Source organism: Notamacropus eugenii, chromosome 1, assembly GCF_028372415.1.
Source record: "Notamacropus eugenii isolate mMacEug1 chromosome 1, mMacEug1.pri_v2, whole genome shotgun sequence".
Taxonomy (NCBI): Eukaryota; Metazoa; Chordata; class Mammalia; order Diprotodontia; family Macropodidae; genus Notamacropus; species Notamacropus eugenii.
In genome coordinates, this window is record NC_092872.1 from 465,239,472 (window position 1) to 465,257,531 (window position 18,060).

Genomic DNA, 18,060 nt, shown 5'->3' on the forward strand with positions numbered 1-18,060 from the left:
TGGTCTTATTCCTTCTTTGATTTCTCTCTTCCCCCCTCCCAAAGTAACTACAAACAAAAAAACGACTCCCCTCCTGTTACATGTTGTTGTTGTTGTCCTTAGCTTTCCCTATCAGCCATATCTAATATTGGGCTTCAGCATTGCAGACAAATGTTTTTATAGTACCATGTCACATTTTTAAAATTTTATTTGTTTTCAGTGTTCTACAATAACTTTCATATAACTTAGATTTTTTTTCCCCTCCCTCCCCCTGAGTTGGCATACAATTTTACATAGGTTCTATGCATACATTGCTACTAAATACATTTTCACCTTAGTCATGTTGCATAGAAGAATTTAAATGGATGGGAGAAATCATAAAACAAACCAAAACATAATACAAAAGCAAATGATCTGCTACATTCTGCAATCGAATTCCATAGTTCTTTCTCTGGATGTGGAAGGCATTTTGCCTTAAGAGACCATTGGGAATTTTTTAAGTCCTTGCATTACAATGAAGTTTTAAGTCTACTAGAAAAGAATCCTAGCACACTGTGGTTGTTGCTGTGTATAAAGTTCTCCTGGTTCTGCTCCTTTCACTCAGCATCAGTTCACATAAGTCTTTCCAGGCCTCTCTGAAGTCTTCCTGTTCATCATTTCTTACAGCACAATAGTATTCCATTACATTCATATACCACAATTCATTCCTCAATTGATGGGCATCCCCTTGATTTCCAGTTTTTAGCCACCACAAAGAGAGCTACTATAAATATTTTTGTACATGTGGGACCCTTTCCCATTTTTATGATCTCTTGGGGATACAGTCCTAGAAGCAGTATTGCTGCTGGGTCAAAAGGTACATTTTTGTAGCCCTTTGAGCATAGTTCCAAATTGCTCTCCAGAATGGTTGGATCAGCTCACAACTCCATCAACAATGAATTAATGTTCCAACTTTCCCACATCTTCTCCAACATTTATCATCTTCCTGTTTTGTCGTGTTAGCCAGTCTGATAGGTGTGATGTGGTATCTCACATGTCACAATTTTTTATTCATCCTTTATGTTACCTACCCTTGCTTCTATGTTCTGGATATATTTTTTTTAAAGTTTGAAATTAGTTGAAAAATTCTCTGTGCATCCAAATTTGTCTCTCAAGACATAGGTGTCAAAGACACAATTATTGCCTCAGGCCAGAAGCAGATTAAAATAGAATTGAGAATATTTAGCAAAATAAATGAAAGTACAATAGAACATAGCCAATGTTAATATGTTCAGGGATTCATGTGTATGATTAATGGCCCTGTTTATATTTGAGTATGACACTACTATCTTAAGACAATTCCTGTTTTTCCTCCTGGTTGAAATCGATTCCTTTACGTTTTAAGAATTTTATTTTTGAGATGTTTCCATCACCCCTGAGCTAACTTCCTCAGTTTGTGATATCCTGTCCATCTTTCCTCTGAAGCCTTTGGAATCTGCTCTCTAAAAATTTAGGAGGCATGTCAAACTATGCCTGCATTTTTCTTTTTTTCAAACTCTATAAGGTCACTTTTTCATAGTTTCCATTATTTTAACCCCTGAAATCAGTCAACACACAAGTCAACAAGCATTTTTTATTGTTTATTATGTGTCTGGCATTGTACTAAGAGTTGGAAATATAAATACAAGCAGAAGGAAGGATCATTCCTGTCCTCAAAGAACTTACATTATAATCGGGGGGAGGGAGGAGAAAATACATAAAAAGCAGGGCAAAGAGGGTGAAGAAGGGAAGAGATCCCTGGTGCAGGAGCATCATTGGTTTCTTCACTTTTTTGAAAGAATGAAATTTTTAAATGAAATGAAGTTATTAGCTGCTCAGCTTTTGGAAAAACGAGAGCGCTAGCAGAAGTCTGCATAATTGGAATTCTCCTTCAGCACTATATAAATCTTCTGTACCATCCTTGTTTTCCAAATTTGTCATATATTTCCTCTTTCTCAGTGTACTATAGTATATACCAATGACATGCTTCTGTTTCTCTTCTAATCTTTAGTCCAACACACTCTGCCATGCTTCTACTCTCTGCTTATTCAGTGCTACTCTATCTTCCACTGTCCCTAACGTGTTTATTCTCCTCCTTCCTATCCTATTTCTTTTGTATAAAGTATACCCATCCAGAACAGGTAGCTAGGTGTCACAGTTTATAGAGAGTGCTGGGTTTGGAGTCAGGAAGATTCGTCTTTCTAAGTTCAAATCAGGCCTCATATACTTACTAGCTGTTTGACCCTGGGTAAGTCACTTAACCCTGTTAGTCTCAGTGTCCTCATCTGAAAATAAAGTGGAGAAGGAAAAATGGCAAACCATTCCAGTATCTTTGCCAAGAGAACCCCCAATGGGGTCACAAAGAGTCAGACACAACTGAAAAGCAACTGAGCAAAAATGAATCCAGAACTATATTTCCAGTCATGGGTCTCATTCTGAACCTCAGTGGTACTTATGGGATAAAATTTGCCTGCTTTATATTAGGACTACTAGTTTATTTTGCTTGTTGCCTCAATGTCATGCATTTTTGCATATAGATTTTTGAGATCTGGCTTTTGTGATCTTCTGCTATCTCAACTGCTCTTCTTCCTACTTTGTACTTAGTATTAGTACTTTCTATTATCTAGTTTAGTGAGCAGGGAGTTCTTTCCCTCTCACCTCCTATTCCTACCCTAGGCTTTTCAATCTAAAAGCCCTTTTGATTAGATTTACAAGACACTAGGCAAGTCCATTACCTTGGTTTTCTGTGTACTTCATTATAGGCCAGTAGTCTTTCATTGCTATATTTTAAGCTTGTATCCATCAATCTTATCCTCATTTATCATCTTTTTAGGGCTGTTCACTTCTCAAATCATTTTTTCTAGTTTGCATTCCTGATTTTCAGCGGATACTAGTGATGAAAAATTCTGCCTTTGCTCTTATAGATAGATCTAGATTCTTGTCTAAGATTATCTAATCTTTGGCAGTGCTTTCTGTGTTTCTTTTAGCAGTATCATTGTGCCCATATGAACCACTAGAAATGGATAGTAGTCATCCATTTTGACAAATCTTAGGAGATTCTCTTTTACACTTTTCATACATGCCCTGAGGAAAGTACCAGACCTTATCAAATTGCTGCTTCAGCATTCAGGAGCAGGGGACTCACCAACCACCACTATTCTTTTCTTCTGATCCTTAATGGATGATTTCCCACCTGACAGAACCCGTAGATTCCCATTATTCTTTGGAACAGAGCTGCTGCTTCTTCCCCAGAGCTTCTGGTTCTAGAAGGAGCCTTAAATTTACTTTTAACTACAAGTGTACAGTGGCCTTTTTAAAAATGTAACTTTTATTTTACTTTTAAAAATTTTGTTGTTGTGCTTATTAGTGTCTCTGTCATGTCTGACTTTTTGTGACCCAGTTTTTGTGACCCAGGAATGGTTTACCATTTCCTTCTCTAGCTCATTTCCCAGATGACCTGAGGCAAACTGGATTAAATGTCTTGCCCCCAGGATCACTCAGCTAGTAAATGTGTTAGGCCTGATTTGAGTTTAGGAAGATTCCTGACTTCAGGCATGACAGTCTATCCACTGCGCCACCTAGTGGCGTCATTTTAAAATTTACAAGTATTCATTTTTGCCTCTTCCTACCTCTTTCACTGTCCCTGCATTTTTAAAAAGAAAAAGAAAAACAGAACCTTAGTTAAGCTTAGTCTAGCAAAACAAAATTCCTGCATTGGCCATGTCCAAAATGTCTTATTCTGCATCTTGAGTTCATCTCATCTCTGAGAGGAAATGAGTAGCATTCTTCATAATTGATCCTCTGGATACTGCTTGATCATTGCTTTTATCGGAGTTCCCAAGTCTGTAATATTGTTTTCACAGTGTTGTTGCCATTATGTAAATTGTTGTAGTTCTGCTCACTTGAGACTATGCATCAGTTCATACAGTTTTTCTCCAGTCTCTTAACCTGTCTCTTTTGCCATTTCTTGCATATAGTACTCCATTATATTCATAATACCATAATTTGTTTGACTGTTCCCCAAATAATAGGTACCACCTTAATTTCTAGTTCTTTGCTACTACAAAAAAGAACTGCTATAAATTTTTGTTGTACATGTAGTTCCTTTTTCTCTCTTTTATCTCTTTGGAGGTTAGGCCTACTAGTGATATTGTTTTCATCAAAGGGTATACGTACAATTTAATGATATTTTGGACATAATTCCAAATTACTTTCTAGAATAGCTAAGCCAGTTTAAAGCTCCAATAGTGCATCAGTGTGCCTGTTTTCCCACAGCCCCAGCAACATTTTGTCATTTTTTTGTTAACTTTGTTAATCTGATGAGGGTGGAACCTCAGAATTGCTTATTTTGTGTTTTTCTAATTATTTGTGATTTGGAACATTTTTTTATAAGATTGTTGAGTGTTTAGATTCTTCCTTTAAGAACTGCCCATTCATATCTTTTGACCATCAATTGGAGAACGACTCTTAATTCATATAAATTTTGAATCATTAAATATCTTGGAAATGAAACCTTTACAGTTCATTCATCTACCCATCTATGTATGTATATATTTATTTAGAAGCACTTTTTTGCTTTTGATAATCTAGAGAGTGGTAAGATTTTTAAGGCCCCTTTCAGTTTCTCTTCTAGGAGAATGACAGGACTAGTTTATTAACATACATAACAGTCCCTTGGTTGGGGCAGGAATATAAACACTTTTTACTCAGTGCAAATTACTCCAAAACATGATGCTTTCCCCCAGTCTCATTTTATAAACTGATGTGTTATTTTCATTGCTCATTCATTAAAACTCAATATTTTTAATTCTTAACTTGATAACCACATTCAACTTCTGTCTTTATTTCAACAACTTGACAGATGTCTCCCTTTCTCACTATCTTTTTTTAATTAATTGTTTTCAGTTTTCTACAATCACTTCCATAAATCTTAGATTTTCTCCCTTTCCCTCTCCCCTCCTTCCCCCCACCCCGAGACTACGTGCAATCTTAAGATAGGTTCTATACATACATTCTTACTAAATACATTTTCACCTTAGTCATGCTGCGTGGAAGAGTTAAAATGAATAGGAGAAACCATGAGAAAAACCAAAACAAAATACAAGAGAATAGTCTGCTTCATTCATAGTTCTTTCTCTGGATATGGATGGCATTTTGCCTTGAGTCCATTGGGAATTTTTTAGATCCTTGCATTGTTGTGAAGGGTTAAGTCTACCAAAAAAATTCCTCACACACTGTGGTTGTTGCTGTGTACAAGGTTCTCCTGGTTCTGCTCCTTTCACTCACCCTCAGTTCATGTAAGTCCTTCTAGGCTTCTCTGAAGTCTTCCTGTTCATCATTTCTTATAGCACAATAGTATTCCATTACATTCATACACTATAACTTGTTCAGCCATTCCCCAATTGGTGAGCATCCCCTCAATTTCCAGTTCTTGGCCACCACAAAGAGAGCTACTATAAATATTGGAACCCTTTTCCATTTTTATGATCTCTTTGGAATACAGTCCTAGAAGCGATATTGTTGGGTCAAAGAGTATACACATTTTTGTAGCCCTTTGGGCTTACTTCTAAATTGTTCACCAGAATGGTTGGATCAGCTCACAGCTCCACTAACTATGAGTTATTGTTCCAACTATCTCACATCTGCTCCAACATTTATCACTCACTACTTTGTTAATTTTTTGTTTTTCCTTTATCTTACTTTCCTTTTTAAAAAACTTAGCCTACTTTATGATTGAGTTCTCCTTCAGTTTGAGGTTCTTTTTCACCCCAAATTGTACTCCTTCAATTTTTTCTTAAATTCTCCAAGATTTCTGTTCCTCAAATTAAATTTCATACCTTCAGAAGTTCACGTCCCTCCACATAACTATAATACCTTTCTTATCCGGCTTAGCTTCTCTTTTTATCTCTTTTCCTTTTGGATGTGAACCATACAACTGCCTCCTTTGTGAAGAAGTTAAAAGAAAAACAGCTTATCTCCTTGATGGTTTTACTTCATTATCCCATAGGAGTCTCAAACTTCAGCATGTACACAATGGAAACTTACCTTTCCCCTAAAACCTTCCTCTTCCTCCTCCAAATGCCTTTATATGTGTTGATAGGACACTGCCATCCTTTCAGTCTCTCAGGTTCATAACCTTGGGATCATTTGAGTTTTCCTTTTCTTTTATCTCCAGGTTGTGGTGGATAGGAGGGTACTGGATAACTTGACTTTATGACCCTAGGCTAGACATGTAGTCCTTCTGAGCCCCAGTTTTTCCTCATGCTTAAATGAGGGAGGACTTAGTTGACTTTAAGCTCCTTTCTACCCCTAAATCTATGATCCTGTTGCCCTCTACATTAAGTCAATTCAGTATTGTCAGTTTTAACTCCATGACATCTTTTGAATCTCTCCCCTTCCTGCCATTCAACCACTTTACTTCAGGCCCTTATTATCACTTATCTTGTAATCTCTTTATTGGTCTACTGGCTTTCATTTTCTGCCAAACTGCAGCCAAAATAATAGCATACCTCTAACCATTTCACTTATGTGCTCTAAAAATTCCTTACCCCAACGTAGAAGGCTTTTTGTGGTTCAAATCTACCTTTTTGATTATATGTCATATATATTTATCTTTATGTAGTTAACATTCCAGCCAGACTAGCTGTTTCCTACGTATTTGCACAAATGCCTTCATGTTATGAATTCATTTTTCCTCATCTTTACTTCTCAGATGCCTAGTAGGATTAACTAAGGTGGCATTGCCTCTGTGATGTCTTGCCTGACTACGTGCCTCAGTTGTTAATGTTTTCTTCTTTTTTCCAATTAATTTTTGTTTTCCTATCTGTATTCATGTTGAATCCTCTAGTAGAATGTAAGCTTCTTAAATGAAAAGACTTGAGTTTTGTTTGGTCTTTTTAGTCTTTGAATTTTATTCCCAATGTTTAGCATAATGTCTAACATAGTAAGGTACATGATAAATGTTTGTTGAATTTATGCAGAGAAGGCAATATTTCCCATTTGTTTTTTAGCTTATGTCTTATATTATGTCCTAGTCCATTGCTCATGGTAGATGTTTAATAAGAATTGGTCAGATTGAGCTAAATTATATTAAAGTAAAAAATAATTTTATTATCATCTTTCCAAAAACTAATGAGATAGTTATTGTATAAGAAAATTTTGAATAAAGAGAGAATGAAATCATTGTCAGTGGCATTAATTTTTGGAAACTGGCATTCCATCTTGAAAGTACTAAAACAATAACTTCCTATAAAATTTACAAAAATGATACTAGATTTGCTGAGAAGCTAACAGAATTATAATACAATATTCTTGCTAATAGTGCAGAACTAAATATTCTTTGCAGTAAGTAATCTGGTATGTTACTGGAGCTCTGTTCCAATAGCTACTATTTCTGTGACTGAGGAAATCCTTGTTCCTGTGCCTTCAAACCTTTACTCTTCCAGGGAGTATGACTGACTTCAATTTCACAATCCTTTATTAAATGTACAAAGCATTTTGTTAGGCACTGGGAATCTAAAAGCAAAAGGAAGCTGGCCTAGGCCTCCATGAGTTTTCTTTATCCTTGTTTCTTTGATGAGATAATTTTCCCAGCGCCGTGATTTATATCTTCAATCTCTTAAACAAAGACCTCACCAGTTCATAGGCTATTAGCATAAAGGTGTTAGTCAGGACTGTTGCCTTGAGATGGGAGTACTTGTTGCTACAAGACCTGGAAAGGAGGGAATAGAAGACAGGCTGCTCAGTCCCTCCAATTCTCCTTCCTGACACTACCTTTTTCACTCCTAAAGGGTAAGAGTGAATCAGTACAAGGCCACTCCAGTTCACTTTCCTTTTTTTCTTGTTTATTTTTTCTCCTATGATAGTGTACAATGTGAATATTGTCTGTGTTCTGCGAAATTGGACCTTTACTAATTTTTTTTTGTATAGAAACTAAGTGAGAATCATTGCTAAACTAACTTAAAAAGGAAGTTTATGAGACTAGGCTTTTTGAATACTACATATTGTCATCCTTTTCTGCTTTATTTTTTTTAATGTTTATTTATTTTTAGAGTTCAACGTTCCTTTCCACAAAATTTTGGGTTCCAATTTTTCTCCCCATCTCTCCCCTCCCCCCACCCCATAACACCTTGCATTCTGCTTACCTCCTCCCTCAGTGTGCCCTCCCTTCTGTCACATCCCCCACCCTTTCCTTATCCCCATCTTCTCTCTTTTCTTGTAGGGCAAGATAGATTTCTATACCCTATTACCTGTATTTTTTATTTCCCAGTTATATGCAATAACAGTTCTCAACATTCATTTCTAATACTTTGAATTCCAACTTCTCTTCCTTCCTCCCTCCCCTCCCATCCCCACTGAAGAGGCAAGCAGTTCAATATAGGCTATATATGTGCTGTTTTGTAAAAGACTTCCATAATAGTCATGTTGTGTAGGACTGACTATATTTCCCTCTATCCTACCCTGTTCTCCATTTATTCTATTCTCTCATTTCTCCTTGTCCCTTCCCCAAAGTGTTGACTTCTAATTACTCCCTTCTCCCATTTGCCCTTCCTTCTATCATCCCCCTCACCCCACTTGTCCCCTTCTCCCCTACTTTCCTGTAGTGTAAGATAGATTTTCATACCAAATTGAGTGTGCATGTTATTCCCTCCTTAAGCCAAATGTGAAGAAAGTAAGCTTCATGTTTCCCCTCTCACCTCCTCCCTTTTCTCCTTCATTGAAAAGGCTTTTTCTTGCCTCTTTCATGAGGGATAATTTGCCCCATTCCACTTCTGCCTTTCTCCCAATATATTCCTCTTTCACCTCTTATTTTTATTTTTTATAGATATCATCCCTTCTGATTCAACTCAGCCTGTGCTTTCTGTGTGTGTGTGTGTGTGTGTGTGTGTGTGTGTGTGTGTGTGTGTGTGTGTGTGTGTGTAATCCCTCCATCTACCCAAATACTGAGAAAAGTCTCAAGGGTTACAGATGTTATCTTTCCATATAGGCATATAAACAGTTCAGCTTTAGAAAGTCCTTTATGATTTCTCTTTCCTGTTTACCTTTTCATGCTTCTCTTGATTCTTGTGTTTGAAAGTCAGATTTTCTGTTCAGTTCTGGTCTTTTCATCAAGAATGCTTGAAAGTCCTCTATTTCATTGACCGACTATTTTTTCCCCTGAAGTATTATACTCAGTTTTGCTGGGTAGGTGATTCTTTGTTTTAATCCCAGTTCCTTTGATATTCTGGAATATCCTATTCCAAGCCCTTCAATCCCTTAATGTAGAAGCTGCCAGATCCTGTGTTATCCTGATTGTATTTCTACAGTACTCGAATTGTTTCTTTCTAGCTGCTTGCAATATTTTCTCCTTGACCTGGGAACTCTGGAATTTGGCTACAATATTCCTAGGAGTTTCTCTTTTAGGATCTCTTTCAGGAGGTGATTGGTGGATTCTTTCAATATTTATTTTGCTCTCTGGTTCTAGAATATCAGGGCAGTTTTCCTTGATAATTTCATGAAAGATGATGTCTAGGGCTCTTTTTTTGATCATGGCTTTCAGGTAGTCCCATAATTTTTAAATTGTCTCTCCTGCATCTATTTTCCAGGTCAGTTGTTTTTCCAATGAGATATTTCATTGGCTTCAATATTTTCATTCTTTTGGTTTTGTTTTATAATTTCTTGGTTTCTCATAAAGTCATTAGCTTCTATCTGCTCCACTGTCATTTTTAAAGAACTATTTTCTTCAGTGAGCTTTTGAACCTCCTTTTCCATTTGGCTAATTATGCTTTTTAAAGCCTTCTCCTCATTGGCTTTTTGGACCTCTTTTTCCAGTTGAGTTAGCCTATTTTTAAAGGTGTTATTTTCTTCAGCATTTTTTCGGGTCTCCTTTACCAGGCTGTTGACTTGCTTTTCAAGCTCTTCCATGACTTGAGACTATTGCATATTTATTTTGGAGGTACTGGATGCAGAAGCCTTGACTTCCTCTGACAATATGCATTGTTCTTCCTCATCTGAAAGGATGGAAGGGAATACCTGTTCACCAAGAAAGTAACCTTCTAGTCTTATTTTTTTCCCCTTTTTTGGGCATTTTTCCCAGCCAGTTACTTAACTTCTGAATGCTTTGTCAAGAGGAGGGTCCTAGTGCTCCTCCTCACCCCAGGACCATGTTCAGGGCTGAGATTCAGATCATCTGCTCAATTCTCCCAGGGGCTTTAGGGGGAGTGCTTCACAAATGGATGCTGCAACTGTCACCACCACTGCTGCCACTGCCACCGCCACCGCCTGGGGCTGGTGCTGAGGGGGACCCTGCTCCCTTCTCGCCCAGTTGAGAAAGCCCCTCTCACTGACCTTTGAAGTTTTCTTTGGTGCTTGTGGGTTGAGGGATCTGAGACCCTCCTCTGCTACTAGGGATTCTGCCCTGGAGGCCTGTTTTGGTCCTGTTCTTCCTGGTGCCAGTGCCATGTGGCCAGTGCTGGGCTCTGCTTCGTGTCCTGTGTAATAGACCTTTCCTATCAGCCTTCCAGGTTACCTTTGGTTGGAAATCTCTTTCACTCTGTCGATCTGTGGCTTCTGCTGCTATAGAGTTTGTTCAGAGTCTTTCTTTATAGGTATTTTATGGGCTGTTGGGGAAGAGCTAGAGTATGTGTATCTTTCTACTCCACCATCTTGGCTGCCCCCTCTGCTTTAATTTTTTAAAGAGCATCCCAGTCATTTCTCAATTTCTGTAAAAATTATTTTGAGAAAAAAGCATTAAAATCAACTCACAGTCCCCTGAAAACAAATAAACATACAAACAAAAAAACCTGGTTCTCAATGTGTAGCTAATTCGAATTAGTTTTGGGTATAGTTTTATGAGTTTTCTGTGTCTTCCTGGAATTTTAAATTTTTTAAATTTGAGTTGGGATAATTTATAGTCTGAATGTTTGAATGTGAATTAAAACATTTTTTTTCTTCAACATTTTATATCACCTATTTTAGTGACATTGATCTTGTGGTATTTGGGAAATGGGAGAATTTACCTCTGTGGACCCTAGAAGAGGCTCTTCGAAAACATAAAGTTGCAGATGAGGATTCTGTGAAAGTACTTGACAAAGCGACTGTAAGTCCTCCCTCGATGGCTTTACTTCTCTGGACTCTCTGAGACTTGAGAGCAGCACCCTGAGCCCTCAGAGCATAGGCCTTCATGGCAACAATTCCCATAGCAATACTAAAGTGTTTTAATAGTGAATACAGTAGATATCTGTAGTTATTAGCTATTAGTAGCCCTTTGAAATCCTCAGTAATTGTTAGGGACATAAAAGGATCTTGAGACCAAAACTTTGAAGAGCTGCTCAAATTAGTTCAAGATGCTAGTATATAAACTAATGTATTTCACATTGTTTTTGAAAAGTTGTATATAAATTGAAGTTTTGTAAACCAAATTGTATTGTATTTGCGCCAAAAGTGATAATAGTTAAAACAAAAACCTCAAATGACATTTTTATAATTCTATAATAAATATAATAATATAAATACAAAGTAAATTATCTTCATTAGAAAGTTGAGTTTTCTTAATGCAAAGCACCTGTAATTTTTCTTTTGGGGGAGATTAGTAGAGATTAGTAAGTGGCTCTAGACAAATTTCTCTGCCCTAAATATTGTGTAGCTGATGGGGCAAAAAAGAGAGTCTGTTTCCACTTTGTGGGAATTTTTAAGCTGTCTAATATTTGAAAATAAGCTCTCATTCTCAGATTTTTTTTTTGTCTTCTCCCACTTTTTATTTGTGAAATTTTCATTCATTTTCATAGACCTCTTGCTCTAGGTTGTTGTTTAAGTTGTTTCTTTGATATAGTATTCAGTTTCCCAAGTAGTAGAAATGGGCTTTTTTAAATGGCTTCCATATGAAGCTTCTGATTCCAATAAAAATGTCCAGTGTGTTTTCTTACAGGAATCATCTTAGTGATATGAAAAATAAAAAGTGCTTTGCCCATAGTAGGGTCTCAAGATGGGAATTTAACAAAGTCTCCTATCACGCATCTGTGTTTTGAAGGATGAATTAATATAAGGATTAAAATCCCATCTTCTACAGGAAGCCTTTCCTAACTTCTCTAATTTTTGTTTACTTCCTATTCATCCTGTATATATATTATTTGTCCATTTTTATTTGTTATCTGTCTCCCTCATTAGCCTGTGAGCTCCATGAGGGCAAGGAGTCCTCTTTTTTGTCTTTTGCCTCTTTTTGTGTCTTTGGTGCTTTGCATGGTGCCTGGAACATAGTAGGTGCTTAATAAATGTTTATTGACTAACAAAGGATTGAAACGTAATGAGTTTGAGGAAAAAGTATTGCCTGGGCTAAATATCTATTATCTATAATCTGTAAACTGTGAAATAAGATAACTTTTAATTAGAAATTTTATCCATGTGTTGTCTTCTAACTTTTAAGTCCATCCTCCTTTTTTCTCTTCAACTACAAGTTCAACTATTTAATTACACTTTTATGTCTCTCTAGGTACCCATTATTAAGCTAACAGATTCTTTTACTGAAGTAAAAGTTGATATCAGCTTCAATGTACAGAACGGAGTGAAAGCTGCCCAACTTATCAAAGATTTTACCAAGGTTAGAGAATATCATTGGGAATATGTGTTCACAAAATTACTTTTGATTTGAGTGTAGCTCAATCTTTATAGTAAAGATGTGTCAAAAATGTAATTTTTAAAAAAAGATTCCGTTATGGTATTCATGAGAATTAATTTTATTATCTATTTATGTTAAATGCTGAAACTGTTAACTCAAGTGGATCTTGCTGCCAAACTGTCTTAGTTTCATAGTTTATTTTCCAGAATAGGTTTTTTTTCTTGAAGTTGAAGTCCTTATCACCTCTCCTGGACAATTGCAATAAATTCCAACATCTTCCTTCTCTGGTCAGTCCTTTTATATGGCTCCACTAGTCTGGTCATGCCATTTCCTTGCTCAAGAAGCTTCCTTGGCTTCCTGTTACTTCTGTGATAAAAGCCCTAAACCATTTATTTTCAGCTTATTTTTTCAAATGTATTTCACATTACTACTCCTCATACCTTCAACATTCTTTGCAAAAGGGCCTACTTGCTTGTTTCTCTTACGTAAGATATTGCATCTCCTGTATGCTGTGCTTTTTTGACAAGCTGTTTATCCTTGGAGACTTTCTGCGACAGTCCTTGTTCCAGACAATGTTATTTTTTCCCTAAAATCAACTTGTTTATTTTGTTTACATTTTATATTTTCTTTTGTATAAGTTGATGCTCCTTGAGGAATAGACAAATAATCTTCAAGGGCAGAGACTTTTGTTTTTCCTTTGCATTTCATCATTTAGCAGATAGTAAGTACTTAAAGCGTTGCTTGTTAAATGAACGTATAAATTACTAATTAATTGCTCCACCTTGATTCTCTTTTTATGTGGAAAATGAGTTGGAAGGGGCCTCAGTGGAGTTATATACTCTATTCCCTTGCTTTCAGGGAAGTACGTGTGTACACCATTCCTTTTGAATAGTATCCGTTTATTATATATAGCTTTTTATGATTTACAAAGGGGATGTCTTTATTGGGTATTTCCATTTTACAAATGAAGACACTAAATGTCAGAGAAATCAGTTTTTGCCTGCAGTAACACAATATGTCATATCTAGTACAGGAACCCAGGGCTTGTCACAACCAAATTCCATGTTCTTTTTTTTTCTATTAAACTATTCCAGAATTTAATTTGCAAGCCATAAGACATTTATTCATATATTTCAACCTTTTTTTCTTTTGATAACCTTGAACCCATTTCCTTGATTCTGTAAGGATCCTCTAAAAAGAGAAGAATTTGTCAGTTTCCTCTGTTTAGTCTTTGTGTGTTTTATGTACTTCATGCCATTTAAGTTAAACCTTTGGGCTTTTCTTCATTAACCTTCAACGGTTCTTTTTAAAAAAAATTCTTTTTATTTGTCTTTTATGTTTCTACAGCTTGGTTTTGCAGTTCAGGGTGGCTAAAATCTGAATTTGCCTGTTGAGTACAACAGGATTATTTTAAAATTTTAGTATATCATAATTTTAAAAATTGCCTCTGCATTTGGGATTGTGTGATTGACTATAACCTAAGGAAAGCAGTTCCTTGAAACTCTTGCAGTTCAGTGTTTTAGAATGCTTGGAAATGTACTCTTCTTGTGTTGTTTATGCTTTACTAAAAGTATATCATCAAATAAAAGTCACCAAATAGAAAGCAGTTAACTTGTGTTCTCTGTAATGTATATTGAAATATCTCCATCTTTTAAAAATTAAAAATGATGGCTAAAGATAAAATCTTGGTTATATCTAACTTTATTTAAAGATATAAAGTAAAATTCTTTGCATAGATCATTTCACCAAATTTTATCATGGGTAGTGCCAAGCATAGTATATTCTTACCTACAGTAGGCTGTCTTACAGGTAATTATTTGAATGATTGAGTCTACTTTGTTTATTGGTCATTCCCAGACTTCTTAAGTTTTTTATAGGAATTAATCAAAATAAAACCTTGTTTCTTTTTTTCAGAAATACCCTGTATTACCTTACCTGGTTTTAGTATTGAAACAATTCTTATTACAAAGAGATCTTAATGAAGTATTCACAGGTGGAATTGGCTCCTATAGTCTCTTTTTAATGGCAGTCAGTTTTCTTCAGGTGAGTGATATGGAACATACTATATATCAATATACAGTATAATTTCATACATACATTTAAAAAAATTATGCTCTTAATTAGTTAAACCACTTTGAATGGTATGACTATCTTTAAGAGGAACATTAATATACACATATTTTAATAAATCATAGGTACTGGGTAATTTGGAGAAGAAAGATTCTCTTGTAAGTTTTCTATTTTTAGTCCTATATCAATTTTTGTGTATTTGATTATTTTCATTGGGCCACTTTGCCACCCATAAATATGGTTTGATTTTTATGAATTTAGTAATATGTACGTGCCAATTACACGAGTCTCCATAAAATTTAGGTTCTTTTTTTTATGAGGTTACATAGTTTTTTATTACTATCAGAGCACTTTCTGGCCACAAAGTAATACACAACTCTTTCTAATTATATAAGACTTAGGTATTTGAGCTAGGACACTTCAGCCAATAAGAATAAGTACTGTAAAAATTTTCTTGTGTTTAGAACTATATGGTCCTAGTTCTGTGTTTCTAGTCACACCACCAGTACATGACAACTGCACACCATTAAAGTATTGTTGTGGCCTGACTTTCCAGTATTTATGGTTCCAGCTCTTTTTAGAATAAGTTCCTAGCCCTCATGGCTACCATAACACTTAGCAGCCAAATCTGCACTCCTACAATGTGATATCTGTGGTTACTGCTGTGCTTAGTATAACTTTAGTATACAATGTTGTCTTTGTAGTTAATGTATGGACTCCATTTAGAGATTCTATGAAATTCAAATTATCTTAATACTTCTTGGATTTTGAGCCTCATCTACCCAAATTGGACTCAGCCTGAAGAATATACTTGTGTTTCCATGCCTCTGCTTATACAGTTTCTGAAATATCTTGCATCCTCCACTTTGCTTTTAAAGTTCAAATTAAATAATCATCTCTTATGTGAAGAATTCTCTGATTCCCCCTTGTTGGTAACAAACAGCGTCATCCCCCTCTGGTTTCACAAGGTGTTTTGTTCTACATTTTCTTGTGTACTTATCATGACATATTATCATATCTGGATCTATATGTTATACTCCCATTAGACTATAAACTCTATGAGGACAGGGTCCTTTTTGAGGAGATGAGACTGTGTCTTATGTGATTTTTGTATTTTCCTCAACTCCTAATACAGTACCTTGTGGTACTTAATAAATATGCTTTTAAAATTTCATAAATAGAGGTAGTATTTCTTGTTTCTTAGACTCCAAGGAAGAATCAATAAAATTTGTTTTTTTTTCCCCTCTGTCCAGCTGCATCCCAGGGAAGATGCTTGCATACCCAATACCAACTATGGTGTTCTCTTAATAGAATTTTTTGAGTTGTATGGACGTCACTTCAATTATCTCAAGACTGGCATCCGGATAAAGGATGGTGGTTCATATGTGGCCAAAGATGAAGTGCAGAAAAATATGTTGGATGGCTACCGGCCATCAATGCTGTATATCGAAGACCCCTTACAGCCAGGTATTAAAGTTAGGTTAGATCTACGGGAACCCATCGAAAGTGGGCTGTCCAGTCAGTTTATTGTAACTTGAAATAGCTTACCTTCTGAGGCAGACCAAGAAAATAACTTCCGTATGAGTTTGGAGTGATCTTATATTCACCTTTATCAGTTAAAAAGAAGTGTTCATTATGTTAGGTACGTGTGTAGTGTATTTGATAACCTTTTTTCTGAGCCTTACATGTCTTCCATTGCATCTAAGAAGATTTCAGCTAGGACCTTGATTACCTATTATACCTTTAATTTATAGTTAGTTTGAAGATAGTTAATGGCATGGAGAATGGCAGCATATAGCTGAATTAATCTCTGATTAAAGGATTGCAGGAAATAGTTTTGTTCTTTCATGCCATTGTTTTTGCCTTGTTTAATTTAGCGTTATCTTGAAAACCAACAAAGTACCTTTTCCCTTAGATTTTCAGTGTTATATTTGTTTATATCCATTGTTTATACTAGTCATCATTTGAAAAGTTTACGGTCATTTTTTTTAGACATTTTGATAATGGGGAGTATTCCTCACTAGTAAAGTTTGAAAGAGGTAGATATAGTTTAGGAAACTTCACTAATCATCTAGAATTCTATTAAGGCTATATCCCTGTAGACATTTCTGTTTCTGATTCAGTTCTGTTACTTTACCCTTTGGGAAAATGGAGAAGAAACTTAGAAGTTAGAAATTCTAATGGTGTTAGAATTTTGAGGGAAGCTGTGGCTCAGCTCCTTTTTGGCTTAGGTTTGTTTTTTTACATATGCTATAATCTTTTTGTTGGCAAAGCTACCTTTAAGTCTTCTGAAGATGCCTTAAAAAATAAGTACTTCAATGTGTTATAGATATATTCAGAGATTTGATATGGAATCATTTATAAAAGGAGGTAGCCAAAATTTTGTATGAGGTTTTTGCACTGGTTTGCATACTGTAAGATGAAATAAAATTTCAGATTTTATAATTTCAAATCAAGTAAATGGTAAACTTTACTACATTTATTTTTAAGGTAATGATGTTGGAAGGAGTTCATATGGTGCCATGCAAGTGAAACAGGCTTTTGATTATGCATATGTTGTATTGAGTCATGCAGTATCACCAATAGCGAAGTACTATCCCAACAACGAAACAGAAAGGTAAACATTTTATTAAAATCAGTGGATCAAATTAAGTCATGAGTTCTGTGTTTTCATACTCCAATAAGTTTTTCTTTTTTAAACATTTACAGCATATTAGGTAGAATAATTAGAGTGACAGATGAAGTGGCTACCTATAGAGACTGGATATCAAAGCAGTGGGGCTTGCAGAATAGACCAGAACCTTCATGCAATGGTAAGATTTTCCTCTATTTATTTGATCTTACATGGACTCTTATACATTGTGAATATTTATGGGAAGAAACGTTTTCCAATTTCTTGCCACTCTTTCAGGAAACGGTGTTACCTTGATAGTAGATAATCAGCAGTTAGATAAGTGTAACAATAATCTATCTGAAGAAAATGAATCCCTGGGAAAATGTAGAAGTAAAACTTCGGAATCTCTTAGTAAACACTCTTCAAACTCTTCATCAGGTCCAGTGTCTTCCTCTTCTGCCACGCAGTCCAGTTCTAGTGATGTTGTAAGTATTTAAAAATAAATCTGTTTTGGAATTAGAACTTCTGAAAATTTAAAGTTAATTCATCCCTTGATTACTGAGTAATATCTAGGTATTTCTTAAATTACTTTGTTGATTAGTTATTGGTGTTCCACTTGTTTAATAGCTTTCTTTATGTCATTAAGTTTGAACTCATTTAAGTGAGGTATAAACTTTTACTAGTTATTAAGTATTTGAACTTTACAGAGGATATAAAAACACTAATAAGTAAAGCAAAAATGAGTGAAATTTCCAGTGATTAAAAAATGAGTGAGTCAGCAAATGAT

General features: G+C 35.5%; 1 protein-coding gene across 5 annotated transcripts in view; it reads left to right on the top strand.

Moving 5' to 3' along the window:
- TENT4B (terminal nucleotidyltransferase 4B) overlaps positions 1 to 18,060 on the top strand; it is a 60,675-nt gene that overhangs the window by 31,133 nt on the left and 11,482 nt on the right. For 4 of the 5 annotated variants that reach the window (XM_072632170.1, XM_072632171.1, XM_072632172.1 and 1 more), the window contains 7 exons: positions 10,954 to 11,074; positions 12,464 to 12,571; positions 14,504 to 14,632; positions 15,913 to 16,126; positions 17,150 to 17,276; positions 17,369 to 17,472; positions 17,571 to 17,758. In XM_072632170.1, coding sequence (XP_072488271.1) covers positions 10,954 to 11,074; positions 12,464 to 12,571; positions 14,504 to 14,632; positions 15,913 to 16,126; positions 17,150 to 17,276; positions 17,369 to 17,472; positions 17,571 to 17,758 — 991 coding nt within the window. The remainder of the gene's footprint in view (positions 1 to 10,953; positions 11,075 to 12,463; positions 12,572 to 14,503; positions 14,633 to 15,912; positions 16,127 to 17,149; positions 17,277 to 17,368; positions 17,473 to 17,570; positions 17,759 to 18,060) is intronic. The other variant, XM_072632173.1, reaches the window with a different exon arrangement.